At 38.7% G+C, this 20371-nt stretch overlaps 1 protein-coding gene across 1 annotated transcript in view; it reads left to right on the forward strand.

The window, feature by feature from the left end:
- Window positions 1-2500, forward strand: part of KHDRBS2 (KH RNA binding domain containing, signal transduction associated 2) — a 950986-nt gene extending 948486 nt beyond the window's left edge. The window contains exon 9 of the mRNA XM_019520516.1: window positions 1437-2500. Coding sequence (XP_019376061.1) covers window positions 1437-1534 — 98 coding nt within the window. The 3' untranslated portion in view covers window positions 1535-2500. The remainder of the gene's footprint in view (window positions 1-1436) is intronic.
- Window positions 2501-20371: the final 17871 nt, after the last annotated feature.

Raw genomic sequence — 20371 nt, forward strand, 5'->3', positions numbered from 1 at the left:
CTCATTGGCTCTCAGCTGCCTATATGCTTCCTTCATAAACCCTTATACAGAGGTTGCCTTCATAAACGATTATACATAAATATAGATTAACATAGTCTTTGTACCAGCATAACCAGTTTTATACTTAACTTTCCAAACTTACTTCATTGCTATGAATACAAAATTTGCTCAAAAGTTGACAAAAATTCTTCTATACATAATAAAATCTAGATGGCAGAACTCCTTTGCCTGATATACTTGCCTTATTCTCAGTGATTTTCCTTCCATCATTTTCTGTCCTTCTTTTGGTCCAAAATGGATGTAGAAAATCAAATCTATTTCCTTTTATGATTCAACTACTGATCTCTTTAACATACAAGATGTATAAAGTGTTGTTCACTTTGGTGCTTTAGCTTAGATGTTACAAGCTCAATATAAAATAAGTTCTGGGCTGGCAAACTAAAGTAGTGATTTTTTCTGGAGATAATTGAATTACTGGTGAACTGGATATTCATACTCTGCTGAAAGTGATGGAATGCGATATGTTAATTGTTACTGCATGTTTCATGGGTAAAGCATTAAACCTTTTTAATAAGATTCCTTAATAAGGAAGTATGGGTTGGAAGAAGAGACTTTAAGGTGGATAGAAAACTGGCTGGATTGTCAGGCTCAAAGGGTAATAATCAATAGCTTGATGTCTAATTGGCAGCTGGTATCAAGTGGAGTGCCCCAGGAATTGGTCCTGGGATTGGTTTTGTTTAGTATCTTTATCAACAACCTGGAAGATGGGATGGAGTGCACCCTCAGCAAGTTTGCAGGTGACACCAAGCTGTGGGGGAGTAGTAGATACACTGGAGTTTAGGGCTAGGATTCAGAGAGACCTCAATAAATTGGAGGATTAAACCAAAAAATATATCATGAATTTCAATAAGGGCAAGTGCCAAGTTCTGCACTTAGGACAAAACAGTCCCAAGCACTGGTATAGACTGGGGACCAACTGAATAAGTAGAAGTTCTTCAGAAAAGGAGCTGGGGGTTACAGTGAACAATAAGCTGAATATGAGCCAACAGTATGCCCTTGTTGCAAAGAAGACTAACAACATACTGGGCTTCATTAGTAGGAGTGTTGCCAGAAGATTGAAAAGAGTGATTCTTCCCCTCTATTTGGCACTGGTGAGGCCACATCTGGAGCACTGTGTCCAGTTTTGGGCTCCTGTACCTGGCCCAGGTGTCGGCATAATGTATCCACTTTTGTATCGACTTTTCAGAACTTCTTTCCACAGGCCTCCTTGGTCCCTCCCTGTTTCTGATCATGCTGATTACATTGATTACCAATTTCTGATCACTTATACCAATAAAAGTGTAATATCTGTACCTGGCCTAAGAGTTGCCAGCACTTTTATGATTTTGTTTTTTCAATTATAGATTTACAAAAACTGTTCTCTTCTTCTGTTTTAGCACAAGAAGAATGGGCCACAACCCGTTCCAGCCTAAAGGCACCACCTCCAAGGTCAGCCAGAGGGGGTTACAGGGAACACCCCTATGGTAGATATTGAAGGTCCTTCTCATCTGTGACCTCATCTCAAAGACAATTAATAGCCTGTGGTCTCCACATAAACAGCAATGAGACAAGTAATAGTCCATTTCTTTTCTATCCTAGGGATTACTGCTCATTATTATCCTATGTACTACTTGTATTTCCTATAACACTGGAGTGACATTGGCATTAGTATTATTTTATAACACGGACTTAAAAAAAAAAACAAAAATTTTTTTGGCAAGCATTGTCTATAAACCATTCAAAAGATGATGTTCTCTTGGTTGTTATTCATTGTTGTGTGTATCTTTAAGAAGCATGATGCTGTTACAGATCTTGAGCCTCTCCATACTAGCTAAAGGCTGAGTTTTTGTTTAGGGTTGCTAAAAGACTGTAATATGATTTTTTTTGAATCAGACAATAACCAAGCTGTAGATAAGATGTTTTAACCTGTCTTTTTTAATATATGTTAGTTAGATTAAGATGTTCGATATTCAGTTTGTAAATTTAATTTTAAATGCTGTTTTAATGGGGTTGAAAACAAGCAGCTACTGTATGTATGTAGCTAACTGAATTTGTTCAGTGTTTTAACCTGTATTTGTTAAAAAAAATCACATAAAGTTCCATGTGTAAGCTTCTCTAAATAGGAAACCATAATTTTGTCAAATATGTTTGCCATAATTTGTCAATAAAGCTGAAACCTTTTGTAACAAACTAAATTTGGAATTACTTGTTTTCTAGCTTTAAATGCCTGCTTTATTTCTTTTTCAAGAGATGCCTAAAATGTTTTATATATAAAAATTACAAAAATGAACCCAAGCCTGTTTTAAGAATTTTGTGTAAGACTTTAAAAGTTGTATTAATAACTTATGGTTGTTAAATAATTTAAAAGTTAACAAACTAAACTGTTACATGAATCATGGTTAGTAACCACTAATGTATAACATGTTAATGGAAAAAATTGCTTTAGAACAATAAATGGATTTTAAACTATCCTCTAAGCTTGATCTTGCTAAACACAAACTCTGATTGACTTGTTTGTATTAGCATGTCTCTCGTGAGAATGTAATGGAGTTTAAAGAGGTAAGATTACTACTTACCACTGTTAGACTGTCTAAATGCTAGTTCTTCAACCTTTGAGTTTCCCCGCACATTAAATATCCCATTCAACATGTAAGCATTGCATAGATTCACATATTTGTTTTCACTCAGAGGAGTGCGTTGCCTGCATTTGCGTAGTATATAACAATTTGTCTTGACAAACAAATCATCAGTGTCACTGCCCAGTTGTTGCTATTCAACTTCAAAAACTCTATTTGTAATTTTCAGTGCTAAATATCACCGCCCTTGAAGGCAGTTTAGAGGGCTGATATTTCTTTTGAGACTATCAGACTTGATGGCTGATGATTATTAAGGAAATATGTCGCAGGACTCAAAGGATGACTAAACGTTAAACAGGTAACACTAATAGTAACTCTGTAATTTTGAGTATGCAACAGTAATGTTAAATATTCTCAGTTAAGTTACTGATAGTTAAAAAAGTAAACCTACCAAAAGATAACAAATAGGTTTATAGGCTATTTAAAAAACTAATTAACATTAACTAGTGACAACAAAATTATTTTACAATACATAACCCTCAAGGTAATAAACAGAACTAAAATTAACAATAATAGTAATGCAACTCTTGCTAACAACAAATATATAACCTAAATTTTGATGAAAAAAAAAAGAACAGAAGACTTGATGGTAGGGATGCCAAAACTGTTAATCTTTTAAATACAGTTTTTTTGTTTATGGTGGCTTTTTGTCAATGTGATTGGTTTACTTTTTTGATGAGAATAAAGCATAGGTCTATTACTGTTCAGCTTGTAAAAAAAATCTTTTGCAGCTGGAGTTGCATGCTAACTTTTTAATAGTTTTTGAAGCATATGTCCTGACACTTGAATCTGAAATATTGTTGAAATAGAGTCAGAAGGTTACATGTTGATTATATTGAGTTTGTTCTGTCTCACATTTCAGGGACTCTCAGGCAATGGACAACTAAGCAGCAGATGAGATGAGGAGTGTTTAGGTAAGCCACACCAAAATTCAGTTGTTGGTTTAGGGGGGTTACTTTTCTGTTCCTTTTCTTTTCTTTTCTTTTCTTTTTTCTTTATTTTCTTTTTTGATGTTTTTCAGTGCAGATTCTTTTCCTCAGTAATATTTTTTTATATTTTTCTTAATGTATTTCTTTTTATGAACAAATCAAAACACAGTAAAAATAATTTTAACATAAATAATTCTTTCCAGCAATATTTGCTTGCACAAAAGGCTGATGATGACAGTATTATTTCAATTAAGAATTTGCTTCTGTGTCATATTATACCTTTCTGTCTAACCAGTCCGTCTTTTCTGAAAAAAGGAGTGACCACATATAATGTAACCCTAATGTAATATTTTTATGATAAATATTAATCTGAAATTCTTGGTAATTTCTTCCCTTAAAAGTAGGGTGTTATCTTTATAAAAAGCATATCTATATTTTAGAAGTAAACTAGTCATTCAACATACAGTGTATTGTGAAAGGATGCCATCCTGGCTTAGAAACTACTTTTCAAAATATGCACCATTACCTTGAATGACAACGGAAGTATCTACATGAGATACTATGTCACCGTAGCAAGGAGCTATGGTGACATAGCTTATCACTATGGCAAAGTAGCATAGGTGGGCACAAAGTGTGATGCTGATGCTCTTCACCGTAGCAACAAGCCACCTCACTATAGCACATCACTACAGCAACATAGCTGCTAAAAATAACTGTGAGCAGCCAGGACAATGCAGAGGAAGTACTAATGATGGCATAGTAACAGCTATGCTGTGCAGGCCACGTGCCCAGTGTGTAGAAAGATAGGAAGATTGTTATTAGTTCTTTTACAAAGAAGTATACATTGCATTTTGGAATGGATAATAAGGTGATAGACTTGAATCACTGCACACTTTTCCATAGCTTTCTGCTCACTATATTTAAAGGAAAAAATATTTTAGATATTTTTGTTAGGACTACAGTTGTGTTTGATTTTATTTTAAGATGTTGATTTAAATTTACATATCTTTATGCTAGAGACATCAAATAATTTGACTTTGTCAAATGAACCAGGAGGGTAATGCTTATCACACACAAAATACACAAAATGTATTATGGCTGTTAAATTCTGTGCACATTAACAAAATAAGATGATGACATCTCCCACAAAATACATAAAACCAAGTGTTCATCTAACAGCTTTAAACAGCACATGGTAAAATGCTGTCTAAACTTCTTTGTGAAAAGGTTGCATACTTTTTGCTAAATTCTGTTCACTTTCTTAATAGTTGTCGTCTCACTGATGTCAAAGTATTCAGGCATTCAGTATATTCAACATTAATATAAGTACAGCAGGCATTGGCCTTTTGTCATTATACAAGATCCAGGTTGTTTTATATAACAAGGAATAAAAGGTCAAATTTTGATTTATACTAAGTTTCATTTATAAATGGAAAACAGAAACAGTAAACATTTATATCTATTCCAAGGTTTAATTGTGGAATCAGAATGGAATAAGATATTTTTGGAGCTTTTCTATGCTTTAAAATTACACCATTTTAACTATAGGGTTCATCCCACCTAGTGTGGATGGAGGTGTACTGGTGCAAGGAGGTCATTACAGCATAGTTTATTCCTTTACTAGGAGGAGAATCAATTTTACTGGGTTGAAGGAATCATTACACTGGTATAACCGTGTACAATTTGTGTTTTACTTTGTTACTGTCTCACTAAAGAATGGCACTCCTCACCAAAACTGTGTGTAGATATAGCCAAGCAGTGTGTCAAGTTTGTAGATAATGGAAATTGGAATAGCACATCTGAGGATGTAACCCAGTACATACAGTTTGACAGTAGCACAATGGCATCTAATATTACCATTTCAAGGATCAGTTTTGCAACCATTACCTGTTAATAGTAAAAAACTTGCATAATGCAGCTGTCATGACACTGATGTGCTGTAACATACTGTACTATTTTATAAAATGGGTGTGATTTGGAAGCATATAATCTGACAAGTCTGTGTGCAAATATTTGTGGAAACACTTGTTTGCAGTGTTGGTTCTTGGAAAGAAAAAATGAAAAATTACACTGTGATGACAGGAGTACAAAACATATTAGTCGCATGTCTTCTCAAAATATGTTTTATTGCATATATAATATATATCCTTTATAAAGAATCCATCTTATTACTAATTTACGAAACTGCAACATGATGAATTTGTTTATTTGAATTAACATACATCTTTAAATGTTATATGATCACTACTATGAACATTAAGCATACAACATACACTAGGGTTAGCCAAGTTTATATAGCCCTCAAAAATGATAGACATTGTTAGAAAATATGTGTGCTTCTGTGTGGTGTTTTAATCATTTGCATGGCGTTAGTCAGCAAACAAGTTTTATTTGGCTAGATTCAAATCCCAATGAGGTTTTTTATGTTAACATTAAGAAAAATTAGTTTTGGTCATCAGAAAAAAGTATGTTTAAAGTATTAAAAAAATTCAAGAACTAAAAAATTGGAATTCTATTAAAACCTTTACAAGACTATCCATCAAAATGCCCTCATCTTTAAGATAGTTTAATCTTTTAAAGAAATTAATACATTTAATCTGACATTCTGAAATAAAAATGTCCTGTCAGGCTAAACTGTATATTATTTTACAATATTATGCAAAAATATTCCTGTTTCTATCTTGGTAATATAAAGATGAAAAGTCTTGTATTACTTTGTCTTTTAACAGATAGAGACAGTTTCTTTCATGAATTTCCTCTTCTTTAATCATATACTATCTAATGCATGCTCTCCAGGTCTCCTGGTTAGAAACCTTTCTTTCCCCAGTTAGGAACTCCTTAGGTAGACTATTGAATTGTAAACACAATCAAGCTGCCTTCAAAGTATTGATTGTTCTTAATGGATTCAGATGGATTGATGCAAAGCAGAGGTTTCTGGAATCATAATGTGGAGAAGGCTAAAACCTGGAATTGTTAGTAACAATTGTCAGTGGAAGAGAGTTACATCACAAGTGCTAATTGCACCTTTTTGTGCCTATTAAAGCAACTGTACTTGAGGGTTTAATTATTCCAAGGATGGGATACAGTTTTAAAAATCTGCCTATAGCTCCATAGGGACAATGACAGACAAAACTGCCTGGGAGGAATTGGTGTATTTTCAGGCCTGCCAAAATATCCATTGGTAGGGGTCAACCACCATCTATGGGCTCCAGATACAGTAAAGCTTTTCTTGCTTTTTGATTGACTTTCTATTTAAGAGCCAAGGTTCCAGGGGCTCATACCAAAGGAACTGCAGACATCAATAAATGTCTCAAGACTGACAAGCATTTTAACACAGAAGGTTAACTAGTCCTATGTAAGCATTTCTTTTCCATCGAAGTTCATCTTGCACTTAGAAACTGTTTGATCTGACTTAGAAACTGTTTGATCTTTATATTAATAAACACTGAAAATCAAGATCTGTACAGCGTGGTCAGCAGCATCTGCTACCTCTTCAGAGCCTTCCACAGTCAATGCAAGTTATGCTGAAAACAGTCCACAGTCAGACATTCCTCAGTGCTCTCCCATTTATGCTGTAATGCAAGGATAATTACCTGAATAGACTTGGAAATATGTGCATTGTGCATATAGTACAAACTCCTCACACTAGCCAGGCTCAGATCTTACTCCATGTCTGTTGTGAAAATATTGCTCCTTCCTAAGACAAGGCAGAGAAGGTCCTGTCAAGAGCTCAGGCTTGTTTTTATCAACTACAAAATGTCGTCATAGTTAGGTGCAAAAGCAATGAGTGCATACTCTATATCACTTATTTGTGGTCTGGTGTGCAGAAGACAAGTAGGGCAAGTTATTTTGGTACTGTGCAGACTGGTCATATTCTAGTTACTGTGGCTGTTGCAACCTTGCAACTACAATTGCTACAGTTCCTTCCCTACCAGGAGCCACTCAGAGTTCAGACAGCCGCTGATCAGCATGAATGCCGGGCGAGGGACCTGAGATTTAGTTCTGAACTTCCATAACAAACAAGGCTAACATAACTTATTGGAGATGCAGCTCGACAGCAGACTTTACATTTTAATATAAGCACTTGAATTTATAATAAAAATGTGTTAAATATTATTCAGGATTATACTTACATATGCTTTCTAGAATAAAGGAAGTGTTTTCTTTTCTTTTGTTTTTGTTCAGTGGAAACAAAGACTTTGGGCTATGTTAATGAGGTTTGCTCATTTGAATATAGCAATAGAAGTTTTATTTTGTATGGTCTTTTTCTAGCATACCATGCCAAAAAAGCTGAACAGAGTTAAATAATACAATTGTAGAATTAAAAACAATGGCAGAAGAAGCAAGTGAGAATTAGAGACAAATACAATGTTTATTAAAAGGGGAATGTGAGTCAGAAAGGCATAGAGGTATTAGACAGGTTTTCCATCTGGATTTTGCTGTATGGGAAACACTTGTATGGGTAAGGGTATGACAATGTGATGTGTAAAAAAGGGATACCAGTATTAAGCTTTATTGATCTATATGCAACCCACTGACTCTCAGTGCTAGCACCTTCCTAGAAAAATTCCATAGAAAATGTACCAGCCCAGCCTCTGGCTTCTTTACGTTTCATTCCATCCAGGAAGAGCACACACCAGCTGAAACTTCCTCAGCCTGACAAAGGGCTTTTAAACTCAAAAGCTTGCTTAACATTTTTTTCCAACTATTTAAGTTGGTCTAATAAAAGATATCAGATTCACCTAAAGAACCTTGTCTGTCTATAGAAAATGTAATAAATGTAAAAGCAGAGTTCTATAGAAGCTACTTTAACCACCCTATAGGTTTTAATAGAGAGCATTTCCTTTTTAATTATAACTTTTAAGCAATCCCGTAGAGCCATATAGAGAATTATATTCCTACTACTGAATTTTATGTTGTTTAACGTTTCTATAGCAAAGCTATTAAAGGCAACAGGATACTTTTACAAGAGTAACCTGAGCTGTTTAAAAGAGATTATGTAAATACTTCTGGGAACTGAAATGGCAGTAAAATAAAGTGATCTGGACACATTTTGTGAGGCAGGACTTGAATAACTTTACCTTATATGCAAGTCAATAGTTTTAATAGTATTTTTTCATTATATTAAAACATAAACCTTAAATAATTCAGTATGCAAACATTATTAAGGACAAGACATCACAGCTTGCTTGCATGTTTTAGTGGCGAGTAGTATACCAATTACAGAAATTAACACCCCTCCCCCCAAATAATGTATGCCACTTTTCATAAAACACATCATAAAAACAAAGACCACCATTATTGTAACTGTCACAATCAATCCTTCGTAGTCCCAAAGTTAGACAGAGTACAGACCAGCCCTGCTGAATAAGCAGAAACACAGCAAAGTCAGAAGACAATCGCGTGAATACTAAATATTATTGTGTTCTGAATTTTTTTCCACTAATAGTAATCTGATAGGACCTTGCAAATTGCTCCAAATATTGGACCCTGATTTCTATTAGTAAGGATATCCTATCCAACCTTACCTGTCATGCTGTGCCACAGGGTGTGGAAAGGTGCTCCGGTAACGATCTCAGACCATTTAAGTCTTTAAGGATAGTCAGCAGCAACTGCCATTCCCTGGGCTATTGTAATATTTAATTCTTAAAACTACTATTACTGTAACTCATTATGGCCATTATCTAAAACCAACAAGAGATGAAAGTGAGAGTTAAAAATAAATGCAATATTTGCTAAAATTTGGCAGGAGGCAGGGTAGATTTGTACCTTATAGACTAACTAAATCAGACATGTGTAAGGTTTTATAAGCAACAACTTGCTTCATCAGATGCTGACCATAGCTACCTAATGATCTCTATTAAAGTTTGGAAAGGAAATGTGAGTCAGGAAGGCAGAAAGCCATTAGAAGATTTCTACATCTGGAATTTGCTTCAAGGGAAAGGTTCTTTTATCAACAAATATCACCTTACGTGAAGTAGAAAAAGTCAACACAAGTTTCTCCATTTACTTCAGTACTTGGGTCTAGTTCTACATGTTAAATTCCAACACATGGTTTGGCACCTAAAAGAACATTAAGGAAGATGGTTTCTACCCAGGAGAGCTTACAGCCCAAACAATAATTACAAGTATTTAATAAGCTTTTCCCTTGAATTTATTTATTATTTATATTTTGCATTTATGTTGCACTAAAAAGGAATGCATACCCTAAGTAGTTGCTGGAGTAATGGAATGCATAGATGAATAGTGGATCCCATACTGGTTTAGTATGATTTTCTTAAAAGTTTCCAATCCATAGATAATCCTTACTTGAATACATAATTTACTATAATTTCCAAAGCAGTGAAATATGTGTTGGTACATTCCCCTAAATCTATAACATCACCTACATGTTGGAACAAGGTGCATGTTCTCAAACATAATGCGATTGTGACTTTAAACAGAGGACCAGACCTTTTTGTTTAACCTTTACTCAAAATGTATCACTACTTCTCAGCTCCATTATGCTTATATAATATTGTTAAATAGGTGCATTAAATAGTTATTGAAAACCCTGAATGGTTCTTTTTTTCTAGAACAATTGAATCACCTTTGGAATCTAAATTTCAATTTACTGGGGAAAACCAACATTCTTAAGATTCAACAAGCATGAAAGCAATTTCAGGCTTTCATACTTCAGTCTGTAAATCAGAACTCAGGTGCATAGAACAAAGGTCATTTCAGACCCATGCTATCATTGTGTGGGGCAGGCATTCATGTGTCAAAAAAAATAAATGAATGGAGAAAATCTTTCAATGGTGATTAAAAAACAAAGTGTTGTCTTGCACAAAGAGAGTGCAAAGAGCCTGAATGGATACTGCCATAACATGTTGATGTCCTTAGAAAAATATGAATTTTTTATGACGCAAATAAGATATAAGAAGTGTTCTAGCACCCTGGTGGGAGTAAATTTCATTTTTAAAATAATATTTTACATTTTCCCTTATTACCATTACCCTGACTTAGTCAAAACGCAATATTATTCTGGAAAAATAATACATAAAGATAGAAGATGTTAGGATTTATAACTGTATCATTTTTACATGGTTCTTGCCATTTTAAATGCACTGCATGATGATAGATAGATTACTTAGAGGAAAACAGTGACCACATTTGTTACAGTGCTTTACATTTCAGGAATTTCACATTGTCTCTCAATAACACTTGAAAGAGTCTGAGAGCAAAACAGCTGACCTGTGCATTTTGGGTTTCTTAGTTTTTGGGTTTTTCTCTTCACTTCTGTAGAGTAAACAGAACAAAATGCAAAGATAAAAACCAGTGGTATCATTGTTCACTGTATTCACTCGCTATTTTGTATCGATTGCACAACTAGTAATTCTCCTTGGACTTTACAACAATTTTGTACTACCACCAGTCAAATTGAGTTGAAAGGTCTGTCACATGCAGCTGCTTACTTTTTTTCTTTTGTGCTTCCCAAAGGAGTATGTTCCTCTATACAACTACAAAAGATAATCAAGGACTTTCTCATTCAGATGCAGTGCTGATATTCCCTGATAAAACATAGAAGTGGACTGAGCATCATAATAGTATATTAAATTGATAGCTTATTGCTTATTCTATATGGTATTTTGAACATTATATATCTTTTTAATGTCCACATTGGAATTCCTGATGTAAAGGTATAAACAAGTGAGAAGAATACTATATTATGCTGGATTCCTTTCACTAAAAGTTACCTTGTTGATGAAGGGTCAAATTCAAATGCCCATACTTCAAGTGAAAGTTTGGTCTCAGTGCAAAAGGAGCAGGGAAGGTGTTCACAAAATAGCTCATGATTATCTTTTTCCAAATCTAAACAAAGCTAGTGTCAGTTAAGAGCTATATTGTAGCAGTTTCATGTTGCTTAGGAGGCAGTGTAGAGCAGCACAGCCCCATGAGAGGCAATGGGGAATCATTTGTTTCTCATTGCTACTCACTTCTCACAGTGGTGCCACAGCACCCCAGTGTGCTGAGGTCCTTTTAAGGGTACCATACAATATTCACATTGTTAGGTGTGCAAACACCTGCACATAATTCGCAAGACAAACCTAGATATTCCAAGAAGGAATTGATTGTATGAAAACCATTCTGAACTGTTGGGGTCCATCTGAATTATTTGCAACAATTGCTCCATTTTTTTTATAGTAAAAAAGAAGAGTGAAAGCTAAGATCTGGCATCTTCTAAGGGGAGCCTTGAGCCTAATAAAGTTGAAAACTAATGGCTTACAGGAAGAAAGAACTCAGAGCCATCTGTTAGGATAAGGCAGGTTACTCCCCAAAGCTAAGTACAAACGTTCAGAAAGCCCAAGGAGGAGTCAGTCTAACTTACACGGGTTTCTGTAAGCTGCCTAGGTTAAATTGGTAGTGAACAGAACACATGTTCACCCTTTGGTGGAGGTTGTGGGGGTAGGGGGTGACATTTAGGCTGTCTGCAGTGGCCAAGTCCAGCATGTTGTGGGCACTCCTGCATGAGTTCTAGCATGTGCCATGAGCTTCCTGCACTGCCAGAGATTGTTGAGAGCAGACAGGGTCAGGGAAGGGGGCTCTGCTGGCTTGGATCTGGGCAAGCTTGGGGGTGGGGCCCACTGGGCACTCTGCCAGAGGAACTAAGAGTAGGCTGAGTGCCAGCGTGCCTCCCTGCAGGGTTGGAGGGGTAGCAGGGGGCCATACAGGAGGCTGGGTTGCTGGCTAACAGCGATCTAACTTGAATTGATAAGGGATCTGGTATGGAAGTCCAAATCACTGGGGTAACCTAAATCAATGAAATCTGAATGCCCATTGATCCAGATCTATCTTAGATTGGGTTCTGCCATTTTTAGACCAATTTATGTGCACTGAACTTCTGTACAGTTATGGGTTTATATAAATTTCCAATCATCTAGATTGGTATAAGTGTAATGTCTGTATTTGTAAGTGTGCCAACTCCAATCCACAGACCAATGTATGATTTAAGTCCCCAGTGGGACTCAGTTCTTGCACCCCACAATTCAAGTGACTGCTACTCTGAATGATCCTTGTGTACAAATTAAAGTAGAAGAGAAACTTCCTAAATTCCTTGATCTGAACCGCTTCAGCTTCCCACAAAACCTTGTTTCCAGTGTGCCCAGATTAATTTAATCGATTTAATTTCAGATGCCCATATGTTCAGTAGAGAAATTATTTGAAACTGTGTTTCATTTCTTTGTATAGTATTCAGGTGAATAAAATTAAATATTACATTTCTTCAGCCATTTCTGTTTATTTAATAAAATTATAGACCCAATTGTATCAGGGCAAGTAAATTAATCCAGAGGTCGTGGTCACAAATGCATTTTCATGGAGCAAGAACTGGCAGATAGATTTCTTTGTGAAGAAGCGGTACACCCAGCTTGTATAATGACGTGTATAACAAAGTGAGAAAGTGAGCAATACTGCTGAATCCTTTGCCAAGCTTTTCTACTACAAAAGGAGTGAGGTACTAAATAGAAAAATTATCTGAAAGACATGCCCTCTGAGAATGTCACTGGTCTGAGGAGAACCAAAGCTGGTAGTCATTCTTAGCTCTTTATAAAGAGCTAATAAGTGGTTCTTAGCTCTTTTTTCACACATAGATGCCAGTGTGTTTTTCAATGAGGGTAAGAATAATCCCTACCTCAGTTATGGAGAACTTTAGGAACAGAGAAGCCAAATGCCTTGCCTAAGGTCACTCAGCAGGTCAACAGCACTCAATAGAATGTAGACAGGAGTAGCAAGGCATCTTAGTCTGAAGTTAGGCAGAAGCAGGGCAGGGTAGACTATTTCATAGCATCTGACAAAGCAGGCTGTAGCCTGTGAAAGCTTATGCCTCTGAATGAGTCAGACCATAAGGTGCCAACCTGCCTAATAGAACATAATCAGCAAAGAAGCAAGTAACAATGAAAAGTTGTTTTAAAATATAAAACTCAGTAGGCACTTGAGTTTTGTATGGGGAAATGCAGAAAACATTTGAGTTACCATTATTCTGGTCCCCCTGCACATCAGTAGGAGTGCTCACAAGGACAAGGAGATGCCCAGGCAGACAGTGTGTAAGAACAGGACATCTCAGACACTTCTGTTTGCTTGTGTAATTGTATCCAAGGAATGTATTTCTGATGTGTTTTCGTGTCCTGCATTACTTAGTCTGACATTTACTATCACTGTACTAGGTGTCTGATGCTTTATGTTTCTCAAGGGCAAGGAATAGGAATGTTATATCATGTGAAAGGGCAAAACACTCCTGTAATACAATACTACCCCACTGGGTTTTGACCCTAAAATATCTCAAAATATCACACTTTATACTTGTAATAATTCTAGATCTAAAAATGCTGGAAGTGTTATTTTAGGTCTCTTGCATGGGTAATTTCAAATTCATTAGTTATATTTCCCCTCCTTTGAGGCCTCTAAATTTGGATTTATGATAACAGAGACATCTAACTTTACAACACTGTCTACTAAATAGTCCTAAAAATATTTTTAAACACTTGTAAAATGATTTTTATATAACATTATTGTTGTATAAAGCTTTAATCAGTACTTGTTTAGAGTGACTCACTACAGTTTGGGATATGTCTCCTGTCCTAAACTCATGAAAATAAAGTCTATAAAACCCCACATTATCACGTGTCATCTTTTCACACTCTTGCTAAATATACTACTAACGGGAATGGTAATATTTCCTATTATTATTAGATTGTCTTACACATTTAGACTGAAATTTTCTAGCCTCTATGTTTGTTTTGAGCTCAAGTTTTTTGGTAAATTTCAGAGCAGCTCAACACTCACTATGCCAACTCCTTTGCTGACTAACTTGTTCATATGCCATGCTTAAGTTTATTCTAGCCAAGCACAACAAGGTCATAGAAGTAATTTCTCAGTAACTGCTACTCCTAGCTGCTTGAGGCCAAAGTGGATTTGAGCACTGGAACCTTTGTTCCAAGGACAAATCTTGTTTTTCCCATGTTATCAAGTGGCACATAGGCATTCTACAGGTAGCCATTAAATTCAAACATAGGGAGAACAAAAGCTGGATCAGAAAGGAAAGTTATTACAGAAGAGGCAAATGGGGCTGGTTGGGTGAAGAATTTAGGAATGAGAGCTATGACAGAAGCCTGGGAGTGAAGCAATGTATTAGAGTGAAAGATGGATCTGATAATGAGCAGGAAAATGTGGGAGTCTGACAGATCAAGAAAGGGAAATTGAGATTGACTGTAGGACTAGGAAGAAGAGATAAGTATTAGCCAGATACCTAGGGAAAGACTGGGTTGAATCAGCAAGAAAACTTGACATACAGGAGGGAGATATGAAACTGAGAGTGACTTCTAGGAGGGAGAAATTGGGAGTTGTGAAAGTATTGGGACTAAGGCAGAGAGTCTGGAGGGAAAGAGTAGAATTGTCTTGCCAAGGAGATCAAGTCTGGTAGGCAAGAGGAATGAGGCCAGGACAAGGAGGGTAGGACTAGGATTTAGAGTGAACTAGAAAAATTGGAGGATTGGGCCAAAAGAAATCTCATGAGGTTCAACAAGGACAAACCCATCCTGTACTTAGGATGGAACACTCCCATGCAGTAGTACAGGCTGGGGACTGACTGGCTGGGCGGCAGCTCTGCAGAAAAAGACCTGGGGGTTACAGTAGACAATAAAATGGATATGAGTTAGCAGTGTGTCCTTGTTGCCAAGAAAGCTAACAGCATCCTGGACTGCATTAGCAGGAGTGTTGTCAGCAGATTGAGGGAAGTGATTATTCTGCTCTATTCTGCACTGGTGAGGCCACATCTGGAGTAGCGTGTCCAGTTTTGCCAAGTTGTGGACAAGTTGGAGGGAGTCCAGATGAGGGCAACAAAAACCAGTGAGGGGGCTGGGGCACATGACATATGAGGAGAGATGGAGGGAACTGGGTTTAGTCTGCAGAAGAGAAGACTGAGGGGGGGATTTGATAGCAGCCTTTACCTATCTGAAGGCTCATTTCACAGAGGCTGCTGCTAGACTGTTCTCAGTGGTGACAAATGACAGAACAAGGAGCCGTGGTCTCAAGTTGCAGCAAGAGAAGTTTAATTTTCATATTAGGAAAAAACTTCTCACTAGGAGGGTGGTGAAACACTGGAACAAGTTACCTAGAAAAATGGTGGAATCTCCATCATTGGAGGTTTTTAAGGCCTGGCTTGACAAAGCTCTGGCTGGAATGATCCAGCTGGGAATGGTTCTCCTTTGAGTAGGGAGTTGGACTAGATGGTCCCTTCCAACCCTAATTTTCTATGATTCTAAGGAGCCACCAGTGCCAAAGAGACAGGATGGGACCTGGGACAGGTGGGAGAGAAGCCAATGAGTTCAAAATTGTAAGCGGAGAAATAAGCAGAATAGCTGTGTGTACCAAAACAAACTCCTTCCAAACCTTATGGTTCCACTGCTGTCACCAAACACTTGTGAAAAAAACACTGGAAGAATGTGTCTCAACTCTGTAGTGCTGATCAGCCAGCTATGTCAATTAGCTATTTTATTGGCTTAAGTGGCAGAAGGCTGTGGCTATGGACACATGTAAATTTGGGTAACAATTTCAAAGGACAGCAGATTTTATGTGTTAACTGTAATATGTGGAAAAGCTGAGAAGGACACAAGGCCATGACCAGATGAGCATGGGAGTATGGTGTGCAAATTTGCAGTGTGGCAGTAAAATTTGCTACCAGGATTTCTAGGTAGCAAGAAAAAGCAGCACAACACATGCAAAAAAAAGTGTGTGCTGGCAAAAATGGAGCCTGTGCTGTTCAGAGCAATTGTCTGGCTGCTGGCCTGGCCTCTGTCCTGCCCTGCTGCTCCAGCATACAACCAGTATACCCAGTAAGACTGCTGGAGCCAGCACAGGTGCTGGCCCCAGCTTCCAGCTCTTCTTGGTTGAAGAGTCAGGAGGAGCCAGGCAATGGTAATTGGGCCCACTGTGGGACAGTTTTTCCTGCAATGAAGCACATGTGTCTGGGCTTGCACTGAGGCAATTTGTGCTGCTACAAGTGCATGCCCTTGCCCATCTGGATACAGCCAAAAGTAGCAAATTGGCTCCATCTTTAGCTCTAGATGAACAGTGGTAAACATGAAGCAGTTCTGATGCATTTGTATTATTCCTAGCTTGAAGGCAAGTAACAACTAGAATATAACAGTTGCCACTGTTTCCCTTTTGAAATGGCTCCATATATACATGTATCCATTCTTGTTGTGGTAGGTATAATAGAGTGGTTCTCAACCTTTTTAGACTCAAGTCACCCTCAGAAAATACCAACTTAGTTCTCTTGTTTTTCTGACTACAGAAATTTTTCTGTTGCAAAGAAGTCAGGAAGACCAAAGCAGGTTAGACTGTTTTTAATACTATGTATTCCTATTTGAAAGCTCTTGGTTTATCTTATGAATCAAGTTTGCAGACCTAAGAATGCTAATATTTGAATGGCACACAGCATCTCAAAGCACCATAAGATGCTGCAGCACATTGGTTGAGAATCACTAAACTAATGGTTCTGATCCTATTGATGAATCTTTTTATTATCATGATATCATGCTATTTGATAGTGGGGGTTCTCAGTTAGATTTAAAAAATAAAACTTAGCATAATCATCTGCCCAAACCCTACCTCCAAAGCCCTGTGTTATGATAATTTTATTAAAGATCCAAATAAAATACTCAGAATTTTAGAAAGGCCAGAGTTAAAATTGTTTGTATTTGTGCAACTATTGAGCCCCCTTGCTGATTTACATATCGATATAGTCTTTAATTACACAATCTCATACCAGTTTTTTTATTGCACAAGACCATCCTTCATTCAGTGTACAAAATGGACCTATTCTGGAAATGAATAAGGATTGTGTAACAAAGGAAGGTATTATCTAATAGAACCACTCCCTCATCTATTTGCAGAAGTTGGAAAATATCCGGTCAATGAGACAGGAGGTTGCAGATAAAGAAGTGACAGTTTAAATCTGAGGGTTAAAACATTTGACTTCTGGCATGAATTCTATCCCTGATTCTACTGCAATTCCTATGTGGAGCTAAGCAATTTGCCTGAACTAAAAGATCACTGATTGTGCTTTCCTCGTTTTCTGGGTGCCTAACTTAGGAACTTTTGTACTCACAGTTCATAGATTCATAGATGGTAAGGCTGGAAGGTACCTTGGAAGATCATCGGATCCAGCCCCCTGCACCAAGCAGGAAAGATAACTGGGGTCAGGTGACCCTAGAAAGGTGACTGTCTGGTCTCCTCTTGAAGATTTCTAGGGTAAGTGATTGTACCACCTGTAGAGGGAGCTTATTCCACAGTCTGGACACCCTGACTGTGAAGAAATTTTCCTAATGTTGAGCCTGAATCAATCTTCCAGGACTTTGTGGCCATTACTCTTAGTTGTCCCCTTGGGTGCCCTGGTGAACAGTTGCTCACCAAGCGCTCAATGTAATGCCTTACTGTAGCAGTAAGCTGCTACTGGGTCCCCTTTCAGCCTTCGTTTATTCAGGATCAAGAGTCACAGATCCCTTAGGCCAGGGGCGGGCAATTATTTTGGGTAGAAGGCCACTTACTGAACTTAGGCAATCCATAGAGGGCCACATGACAGGAAGCCCAGGGCAGATTAATATTAATTTTCTAAATTTGTGGCCTGGTGGGCTGCATCTGGCCCTCTGCCACATTTTGGCCACCCCTGCCTTAGGCTTTCCTCATATGGCTTGCCGTGTAAGACTCTGGTCATACAGGTGGCTCTTCTTTGGACTCTCTCAAGCTTGCCCACATCCCTGTTAAAGTTTGGTGCCCAGAACTGGATGCAGTACTCCAACTGTGGTCTCACCAGTCCTGAGTAGAGTAGAAGAATCACCTCCTTGGTTTTGCTGGAGATGCATCGATTGTTGCATGCCAGAGTATTATTTGCCCTACTGGCTACAACATCACACTGCCACCTCATTTTCATACTGTGGTCTATTATTACCCCCAGTCCCTTTCATTCATGGTGGTAGTTAATTTGGTGCCACCAAGCCTGTAGGTGTGTTGGTGGTTTCTCATTCCAAGGTAGAGCACTTTACATTTCTTGATGTTGAACTTCATCAGATTCTGATCCACCCAACTTGCTAGCCTGTCTAGGTCTGCATATATCTGTAGCCTATCTTCAAGTGTGACCATGCTTCCTCATAACTTGGTGTCATCCACGAACTTGGCCTGTGAGCTCTTCACTCTCATATCCAAATTGTTAATAAAGATGTTGAAAAGCACTGGACCAAGCACTGACCCCTGTGGGACACCGCTGCCCACTTCTCACCAGGATGGCACAGATCCATTCACTACGACTCCCTGGGTCCTATCCTGCAGCCAGTTTCTCACCCACCTGACTGTCTTGGAGTTAAGTAAACAATCCTCCAATTTTCTCATGAGGACATCATGGGATACTAGATCAAAGGCCTTTTGGAAGTCAAGGTATAGTCAATTGCAATTGAATGGTAGTTGTGCTTCCTAAGGCTAACACTGTTAAAAATAAGGTCCTAGGCATCTAGAATTGGAAACAAAACATTATTAACCTAATTTCTTCAGGCCTTAACTCCCTACCTGTAAAACAAAGTTAATAACACTTCCACAGCTCCCAGCTGAGTGAGCATCCATTAGTTGTACCTGCGAAGCACTTAGATCAGTGGTAGGCAAAATACAGCCCCGAGGCCGAATCTGGGCCACCAGATAATTTCATCTGGCCCATGGGCAGGTGCCTATAAATTCGCTATATCTATCCCAGCCCCAGGCTGCCCTGCTGTGCTCACATGAGGCCAAGCCTCACTCACTTCCATGGAGGCAACACACACTGCACTCCCACCCATGCCCATGGGATGTCCCTGACCTTGTCCTCACAGGTAGGGAAGCAGCAGTAGATGGCTGGGGGCTGGCAGGCAGGCAGAAATGTAGGAAAGCAGCAAGGGAAGGGTGGCAGATGCAATAGGCGGGGAGAGGGGAACCAGTGGCAGTGGCAGTGGCAGTGAAGGGTGGGAGTAGTGGTGGCAGGCGTGGAGTGGTGGTGGCAGCAGCAGTAGTAGGCAGGCATACAGATGGGCAGGCAGCAGTGGCAGAGGTGGCAGGCAGGAGTGAAGTGGCAGCTGAACAGGAGTGTGGGGCCTGCGCTGGTTCTCCAGGGCCGGGGATGAGGCCAGGGCTGGAGCCAGCAGCAACCAAACACAGGGCAACAGGAACACAGAGTCCAGACCAGTGGGGGCACAGAGTCTGTCTGGCTCCATCACACGGGGCTCGCATGCAGCTCCTAGGTTCTTAGCCCAAGCCACGCGCCTCTGGGGAGGAGCCCTGCATCATGGATCCAGCAGCCTGGCCCCACTCAATGCTACATGCAGGTCATGGGGAACCATGGGGAGCTCCGCACTATGGAGCCAAGCTAGCTCTGCCTCTCTACTTGGTGCCATGGCTGAGCCCTATGATCTGCACCACTGGCTTCACCATGTGGGGCTCCCACCGGCAGCATGGGGCTCAGGCATGTGAGCTCTGTGCAATGGAGCCAGCAGCCCAGTCAAGTGCAGCCCTGGGACTACACGCTGCCAGGGGGCTCCCCCTGCTGCTGCTGCTGGGGTAACACCTTGCTTGACTTGGTGTTGGCCACAGGGGATGACCTGGGGGGGAGACCTGCGGATTCAAGGCAACTTAGGGGACAGCGATCACCAAATGATAAAATTCACTATCCACAAAAGGGCAGGCACTATAGAAGGATGCAGGTTCTAACTT

Source organism: Gavialis gangeticus, unplaced genomic scaffold (genome assembly GCF_001723915.1).
Source record: "Gavialis gangeticus isolate Ggan-Ray unplaced genomic scaffold, GavGan_comp1, whole genome shotgun sequence".
Classification (NCBI taxonomy): Eukaryota; Metazoa; Chordata; order Crocodylia; family Gavialidae; genus Gavialis; species Gavialis gangeticus.